The 9,582-nt window shown below is 37.0% G+C and overlaps 1 protein-coding gene across 1 annotated transcript; it reads right to left on the reverse strand.

The window, feature by feature from the left end:
• Positions 1 to 275: 275 nt before the first annotated feature.
• LOC108678517 lies at positions 276 to 8,440 on the reverse strand (the record flags this gene model as incomplete). Its single annotated transcript, XM_047880730.1, is given in 7 exon segments — positions 276 to 1,431; positions 2,025 to 2,170; positions 2,702 to 2,882; positions 3,173 to 3,267; positions 3,918 to 4,158; positions 8,133 to 8,210; positions 8,357 to 8,440. Coding segments are annotated over 7 exon segments (825 nt in total). The 3' UTR covers positions 276 to 1,407.
• Between the last annotated feature and the right edge of the window lie 1,142 nt (positions 8,441 to 9,582).

Raw genomic sequence — 9,582 nt, forward strand, 5'->3', positions numbered from 1 at the left:
CGCGTCATCCAAAGACTTATGACAACAATTGCTCGTCTACTACTTATCATCTAGACGATATAGCGCAACAATTAATGTGAATACAGATATTGTTGATACTTGCGTATAAAGTAATTGCTTCTTAACTATTTCAATGTTGCCTTTACCTACTACCGACTCCGCAGCGCATTCCAGCCAGAAACCATTGCACTCTGTGAGATCTGTTTCCTGAAATCAAGCTGAGAAACTTTATGAGAATTGTAAATTTTTACTGTGCGAACATTTAATGAGCAAAAATTTCGTAAAATATTTTTTGAACGTTAATTTACGAATAAAAATTTGGCATTCGTAAAATAAGTAATGCTGAAGGAAAGTTTGGACTAATTACTTATTATAAGAATTACGAGACGAGCGTTGCTTTTGTAGTGTTCATCTTAATTTCATGCCATCAACGTTGAAATAGCGGTGATTAAACGTTGTTTCAACTGAAATTAACTCGTAATTAAGTTTGTTTCAACATTATTTGCCTGGAGGGAGGTGAAGATGAATGCTACGTTACGAAGAGACATATTTACAAACGTAACAAACATATATAGAACTGAGACTGAGGGCCAGAGATCTGTTACTTTGGAGTGATTTTGCACGCTCACATTTATTAGCAATGTGCAGTAATTTATGCAGAAATTTCAGATGTGTAGAAATTTCAGCCTGAAAATCTTTTCAATAAAAGAGCTAATTAACGGCCTATTTACTCGTGCGGTCTCGAAAATCGTGAAATGGTCCATACGAATAAATGTAATTTTTCTCGAACTTTTTTATGCGCCAAAAGTCACAAAGTACATTCTAAATTTTTGACTCAAAAAGCTGCAAGTCTCACTTAAAAATAAAATGTCCATAGATTATAATACAAATATTGTTAAATGCACGATGAAATCAGCTCTTCGACCAAACGACGCTAGTTTCTGCAGCCGCAGATTATTTTATTTTGGCCACGAAACTATGATTTGGTCTCATAAAATTTCGCGGTAAATTTGTGCCCCATCGCACACATCAATACGCTTAAAATATTACTTTGTTCGACAATGAATATGACAAATCACGATTACAGGTAAAAATTCTTTTTTTTTTTTGCAAAAATACCTTCACCTTACAACCACTAACATCACAGTCAGCAAAACCAGTACAACAGGTAAGTTTGGTTTCCCGACCGACCACCACTCTCGCAGAATCCGATTCCTCCGCGACCTCAAACATGTACAGATGAATAAATGTACAAAATTATTCGACAAATGTGATGTTTAGACGTCCATTCCTCGATATGTACAGGCCCAGAAAGCTCAGGGTGAAAAGACATCCGCCGTTTTCATCCATCCGCAGGGTGAAAACTCCATCCGCAGTTCGGCACCATGGAATCAAATTTGCCGTTGCCTACAGGATGGTGCAGGCGCGGGACTGTCGAAAACACACAAATTAATACTTAATACAAATTAAACAACCGAACAAGTGATAAACTAGCACAAACAGTGGTTTTGAAATATTTAACATGCGTCTTAATTATGTGAAAGCTCGAATTAAACTCACGGTTATTGCATTGATATTTCATACGAACATTCTATAAGCCGATAGATGGAGCGGCCTCTTATATGAAACTATTTAGTTATGCCTCAAAAAGGTATTCACAGTAGTCAGTCACGGGATACAAGTAAATCAGGAATAATCATGAAATTAAAAGCAATTTTTAACAATCTTTGCACCTCATAAGTGAGTTATCGCGACCTCCTGATTTATTTCAGGGTGGCCCAGTGGTTACAGTTCAGAGTACCAAGATTGGCGCAGAGAGGCGCGGGTTCGAGCCCAGCTCTGTGCGCCAGTTTCTGGTCAGAATCGGCGAGGAGGCCGGGCGGTTAAGCACAGCAAAATTGTAGCAGGGAGTTGCGCGTTCGAGACCGCCAAATACTGTGAATGTTCTGCGATGTTAAGAATCGGCGACAGGCCTACGGCCTACTAAACGCTGAAACCCCTATTATTATTATTAAGGAAGCCACCTGCACAGTTTCGATGTCAGCTGGTCCATCAGAAGGCACATCAGATGGCTGCTGCTGGGGGAGGACAGGTGGCTGCGTCTCCTCCAGGTGACCATCTGTGATGTTGTTCACCTTACGCAGGTGGCGGAGTCGCTGTACAATACCACCTGTCAGGTGTACTTCTACTTATGTCAAGTGTGACCTCCCGATACCAATGTAAAAAATAAATCCATTTATAGGCATAAAAACGAAGTTGTAGTAAAATATATTTATTAATGAGAGCATATTTTTCGTGGAAAATATATTTTAATTATAAACATTGCAAGACGACCAATTCAGCTATGAACATATGAACAATTTCTCAATCCGCCATTACGCCGATATTTTTCCTTTATTGTTCATCTTCAATAACATCTTTTTCAACTCGATGAAACTCAAAATCAATTGCACATTTTTTTTCGAAGTATTAAGTTAGTAAAAATGTTAGTTCAGTTACTTTTATTAGCAATTTGCTTATGTAGATTTTTGGTTTTGGTTAGTTCGTGAGTTAGTTTGATAGTTTGTGTTATTTATTTCGTTAAATGGTCAGTTTGGTTATCATTTTTGCTAGTTGATAATTACGAATAGTTTTTTGTTTGCTGTGTAATTTTAGTGAGTTATTTTAATAATTTCAGTTATTTTTCATCATTTATATTTACCCTGCGCCTTCTGGTCATCATCAGGCGACAGCTCCAGAGACGCCGCGGCGACTTCCTGAGCGCTGGGCGCGGACGCCTCGGCGCGAGCATCCAGCAAGTCGTCCACCTCATCGGCGGCGCCTTCGTCAGTAGCTGGCGGCACGGCGTCGGTGGAGGATGTGTACGCAGGAGCTTCCGTAGGCTAAAATGAATGTTAAAGTAGTTTATAAAAATATTCTTGCTCTTTGACTTTATTCATAAAAATTGTTTTTCTGCATACGACTGAATATTTTGTATTAGCTTGTGGCACGGTTGATGAATGAACAATTGAAAACATTTGCTCTATTATCACCGGAATTATTATTGATTAAGTGCAATAATAATCAAACTAAGAGCCTTTTCTGAACATTTATACAATTCAAAGTTCGACACAAAATTGTGCTTTTCAGTAAAAAGGAAAAGCTGCGGTGTTTTCTTAGCATATTTCCGCACCTGCGGATCAGATGCGGTGTACGAGTCCGAGACCTGAGATTCGGAGGACGTCTTCCGCCGACCCAAGTGTTTGAGGAGCCGTGTGAACGCGTTGCCTAGACAGACACAACACTCAACTTGGGGGAAATAATCATGATAAGTTGAGAATATATGAGAAAAAAGTAGTACGGGAAAATGGAGGTCTATAAAATAATTAGCTTCTATCGCTAGAATAAATAGAATGTTCGGAGTAGGATATGAGGTGGAGAGACACAAGACTGGGGTAAATCATGGGTAAACATAGAGTAAACAATCATTATAAGTTAAGACAATTTAAGAAAAAAAGTATTACGGGAGAATGGAGGTCTATAAAATAGTTAGTTTCTATCACTAGAGGGAATAGAATGTTCGGAGTAGTAAAGGTCTACCGTCAAAGTCAATGCCTCATAAGTTGCCACCCAGCAGCTACTGCAATTGACTCGCAGCTTGGCAATAAAACACTAGTCATAATTGTTATTTCTTAGGTTCACTTGCCAAATAATAACTACGAAGCATTTCGATCGCTCATGGAAATTGTGGCTTAGTTTAGTCAACAAAATAGCTCGGTTCTTTTGAAGACCGGCGACAAAAGTGTCGTGGCGAAGTTATTGGCATTGAAGGTAAGAGACGTTTTAGTGAAGAGAATTGATGTTTTGAGAGATGTTAACATTGATGTTTTCAAACATTAATTTCAATCTTCTGAGCAAAAAAAGTGTCTGTTTCTTACCTTTCTTCTCCTGCTTAGCAGCCTCAGCTTCTTCCTTGTCACCTCCGTCTTCATTTTCATCACCGGGTTCGTCGGATCTTTGGACGTCATCTGCAGTTGGTGGGACCCCAGAAAAATCTTCATCAACGTCGGGTGCAGGATCCTGACGTGCAGGAGGGGCGACTTCTGCCACGGCCAGCACTTCGGCCCGACATTCGGCTACAGGATTCTCTTCATTCGCGCCATCTTCTTCAGTCGGTGTCTGTAAAACGAATCAAGTCACGAAAAGTACAAAAATCGGCAACAGGCCATGGGCCTATTTCTTCAGTGCCAACATTTCTATTCTATTCTAATACCATAAATAATTTCGCAGCTACGAGGAATTGGCTGCAATGCGGTAAATTCTTAGCTAGATTCCATTGTTCCCAATACAGGTGGTAAAGAGTGCATGTTAATTAAAGAGGAGGGGAGTTAAATGAATGCAATGCGATCAATGTTCGGTATAGTGAACAAAATTATATCGGTAGGCTGCGAACGCACATCCAAATTTTTTTTCGAAAATTCCAGCAATTACAGATGTAAAGTCATATCAAAATCTCTTATGAAATACACAGAAAGTTCAGCGCTATGGTTCTCTAACTAGCCTCTACTTAGTATTCTAAAAGTTTCTTTTATTTTTCTATGATGACTAATAATATTTTGCATTGAAGGTAATAACGGCTTTTATTAATACAGATGATAGAGTCCAGAAAACATAGCGTTGATTTTATGAAGAATAGAATTATTAGTTTCCCTAACGACCGATGTGACTTAAGTTTGAGAAACTCCTCGCCCACAAGATGAGCAAAATCATTTAGGTTTTCGAAGAATTTAATGAGCACGAATCACGATAATAAAAATTACTGCTTCAACTGTTATCAGAAGAATTTCAGTAGCCGAAGTAATATCGTGCCGCCTTGAATACAAAATATCTAAAAGTTAATCAATGATCTGAAAACGCACACAATTCTAGAACTGTTAATTTTGCTAGCTTAGTAGGACGGCGGTCGACAACATTTATTAATCAAGTGAAGGTATTAAACAATTCTTCGTGGGATTAATTCTGTACAATGAAAATTTGACGATATAGAAGTGGACTTTGGACAATTTTTTGGCATAATATTTAAGGCAAAAGAGGAGGTTTAAAATTTGCATGAAGACTTGAATACTTAACTCTCACTCCAACGAGAAACGCTGATCATCTCTACAATGGCCCGTATGCTAAAAAGGGCACTAGCACTACGAAGTAGCACTACGCACTAAAAGCCGTAATGCCTACTAGTGCGACATGGAACACTACGGTTGGCATGCTAAATAGGGCACTAGCACTATGAAGTAGCACTACGCACTACACTACGCACTAAAAGCCGTAGTGCGACATGGAACACTACGGTTGGCATGCTAAATAGGGCGCTAGCACTACAACGTTTTATCTGCAACGATTAGAACTGCGCAGACAAATCGTTGTGTAAAACTGAGCGTGTGGACCGGGCTTTATTAGTTCCACTATTGACCGATGCGACTTGATTCTGAAAAACTGCTTGCCCACAAGATGAACAAAATCATTTAGGTTTTCGAAAAATTTAATAAGCACGAATCACGATAACAAAAATTTACTGCTTCAACTGTTATCAGAAGAATTTCAGCAACAAAAGTAATATCGTGCCGCCTTGAATAAAAAAAATTCTAAAATGTAATCAATGGTCTGGAAAACGCACACAATTCTAGAACTTTAAACTATGCTAGCTTGATAGGATGACGGTCGACAGCATTAATCAAGTGAAGGTATTTAAACCATTCATCGTGAGATTAATTATGTAATGAAAATTTGACGATTTAGAAGTGGATTTTGGACAATTTTTTGACATTATATTTAGGCCAAAAGGGGAAGTCTAAAATTTGGATGAAGACTTGATGAATTCTTAACTCTCACTCCAGCGAGAAACGCTTATCATCTCTGCAATGTCTTATTGCACCGGAGTAGAGAAACAAAATACCGTTCAACAACAACGATATGTAATGGCCAAATAGTAATACCTATGACACTACCTAGGTAGTGTCATAGAGTACTCTGGCACGAAGAACTTTGAGAACAACAGGTGCATATGAATCTCAACTCAGCTGACATTTTTCAGTAAGCCATTGTAGCCCCGTGATTAGGATCATATGGATAAATTTCGGCATGACTGGACAGGAATTGACATTTTCTTTGAACGTAAGAGAAAAAATTATCTACAGCGGTAACTAAAGCATAATCCTCACATCATCGATAAGTAAACATTGTTGACGGATTTAAATTTATAAGTTTAATATCTTTCATTTCTGCCATTTGGATTTCCCAAACGAAAAAATAAAAGGAAAATTTCCTATTGGAAGTTACATGAGAAATAATTTAGATAATTTTTACAATTTGAAAATATTAAGACCTAGAATTTAGAAACGTAATTTCACAACTTTTGTTAGGTAGCGTTCATGACATTCATGTCTTTTAAAGTAATTAACTGTCAACGACGCAGTTTTTTTCGAACTCTAAATCCAAAACCAATAATCACGGTATGATTCTAATATATAAGGCCGTAATTATTCATGATTAATTGATTGACTAATATTCCATCTCAAAATTTGAAAGTTTCTATTAAACAATTTTGATGATAGCATATTATGTTTTTATGCATTTCAGACTTAGTCATCTGTACGGTCGTAACGAATCACTCATATTAATTAGTATGTAAACCCTAAAATGTGGTATTTCATAGCACTGCATCGCACCAGTGTTACTTTTTTCGGCATATGCTGTTGACAGGCGCCTTTCAAATGTCACTACAAATCACCATCCAGCTTGTTTAATTCAAATTTTCAAAATTGAACTAACATGGTAATGTTTAGAAAATCACCTGTTGGTGTATAAGTACACGAGTAATCTGCTTTAAAACAAACGCCTCAGATAATACTGAATATTTCAATTTTAAAATAGTCACTCCTGGTTTGTGGATTTTTTTGCGTATGCTCAGGTTTTCGGGTTCGGTCGCCATGCTATCTTCCTTCCCATGTTGTTATTAATTAAATAAGCTAATATAAAATTTATGGCGCCACTCTCCAAGAGTGGATAGATTAGAGACGTTGGAAATGCTTTACAAGTTGTGTAACGCTGCATCCCGCAGTGGTGAATGAACTACAACGGTTTTCATGAGTCTTTCATACATTAGTCGAACTGCAATATTATGGTAACAGGCACTGCTTGTCTACCAATCAGTAGTGAATGTTGCTGGGTGAACTAATTTTGCTGTGTGAACGAGTGAAGTTTCTAATAGAAATGTTAGTTCCAAAGTAATCGGTTTCATCCACTCACATTCTTCAAAGTTAAATTACTGATTTCAATGATTTGGATATGAACAGGAGTTTCTATGGTGAAACTGATTAAACAATTATTTCCTAATTGATTCGCGCGCGCACATATATATATCAAGTTTTTCTTGATACAGAGAATGCGTAAATACTCGAACGTTAAGCCCAATAATGTCGGAGAAGACATTGGGCCAAGGTCGTATTACTGTAATGCTGGTCTGGTATCGTAAATATGGTGCATGTGTATTGAAACACAATCTTTTGGCTATTTTATTTGGCTAATGAGGTTTTAAGAAGTCTTTTCCGTTCATAGACTGACTTTGATGGAGATTAAATACTATCAAAGATTCATACATTAGTCTCTGTTTCTCTCGCCATGTAAACGCGTCTACAATCAAGTTGTCAGGTGACACGTTTCACTCACAAGAAATTATAAATTTTTACTTTATTTTGATTGCACATCAGTAACAAATACGTTTGTTATGTTTCAACGAATGTTGCATATTTTGAAGAGTAATATTTATCTCGATGGTTATTGGTTTTAGGCAAGCAGTCACTTGCAATTGTAATCCTAAAGTTTCGTTAGTTGACATCAAAATATTACAGATATTTAAATTACCTACCTAATTAGAATCGTTAATTTCATACAATCCCAAAAATTTTCTCTGCTTCCAACGTCATGTTGTGGATTGTGATTTTGTAAAATGCTGAAAAATAACTTAAAATGTAATGAATATAAGAGTAGTAACGTATAATAAAAGGAATTTAAGAGAAATATAATGTAAGGAATATATAAGTAATAACGTATAATAAAAGAAATATAAGACCAATAACTTATATTTACCCATTTACCTTGTCTGGGGGAGATGTGGAGGTCAATGATCGACGTAGAGGCGGTAGAGCGCTACCACCGCGAAGAGGTGGTAGCATCTGCGTAGATATAATGATATTATTACTCTAAACAACATTAACTAACGTATGGAGAATTTGATATTTTGCTCTAAATAATATTAATTAACGTATGGAGAATTTGAAAAGTTATGATGAGTCGGTATTAGGTAAGGAGTCCGGCTCACCGTTGAGATTTTGTGTAGACTAACTGGCGTGATGGTAGGAGGCTGGTAGCCTAGCACCATCGTGTGACAACCTCCACAACCAACCTGCAGGATGAAAAAATTGAATTGTGAAAAAAAATCCAGCGCCCTGAGAATACTATTTAATTTCTCAAGTACCCTGAGAATGTTCATCCAGCGCCTTGAGAATAACATTCAATACTTCATCTCGAACAATAGCACAAAGAAACTAAATGTGCTCGATTCTTTCGTAATAATGTAAACTATAATTTTAATAATACTATATATTCAACAACTTTTAGAGGACTATATAGAGAGTATCAGCATATACAGCGGCTGGATTAAATAAATTTCTTAAACCTTNAACAGGATAAATGCAAACTTAATTAAAAATAAAACAAGTGGAATAAAAATTTATAAACAAATTGCAAATTATACGACGAGATTAACTACAGGTTCAATATCAGCGATCGTCATATTACATTCACAATTTTTGTTCTTTGTTGTTAATTTACGTTTTCATAGAAATTGCTTAGAGCATTGAAGCTAAACTTAAAAAACAAGTTAGGCTTTGTCCAAAGAACGATGCATCTATAGCCCTTGAGTGGGTCATCCTAACCAAGTTTGGTCCAGAAAAAGAGCGTTTCAGTGCTATATTCGCTCTGTGCTTGTGCTGTGAGTAATATAATGTGTCACTAAGTGGATAATTATATAATTAAGTGGATAAATTTATCATTAGTGGATAAATATAACCCTTTTTAGCGCATTTTCTCATTTATGGAAAAAATGCACTATTGTGCTCGCCATGTCCGTCCGTCTGTCCATCTGTCTTTCCGTCCGTCCGTCCGTGACCCAGTTTTCGTCGACGAGAAAATGCGCTCTCTGTCACTAACTGCAGTGACTATTGAGTACTGAGTTATATTTTTTCAAGATATTGTTGACGCTCCGAGTATGAACGCGTTCAAGAACAGACTAGAAAAGGCCATGCATGAGCATATGTTTAGTCTTAAAATGCCTCGTACCCTACGGAACAGCTGATATCTAGAAGCGATTTTAAACCTACCGTCCGTTGAAAATATTCGATCAAAAGGCCAGTCTAGTCAAGAAAAGTACAAGAATCGGCGACAGGCCTATCCAGGCCTATTCTTTAATGCCGAAGATACTATACTATACTATACTATACTATACTATACTATACTATACTATACTATACTATACTATACTATACT

This window comes from Hyalella azteca, unplaced genomic scaffold (genome assembly GCF_000764305.2).
Source record: "Hyalella azteca isolate HAZT.00-mixed unplaced genomic scaffold, Hazt_2.0.2 contig6063, whole genome shotgun sequence".
Lineage (NCBI taxonomy): Eukaryota > Metazoa > Arthropoda > Malacostraca > Amphipoda > Hyalellidae > Hyalella > Hyalella azteca.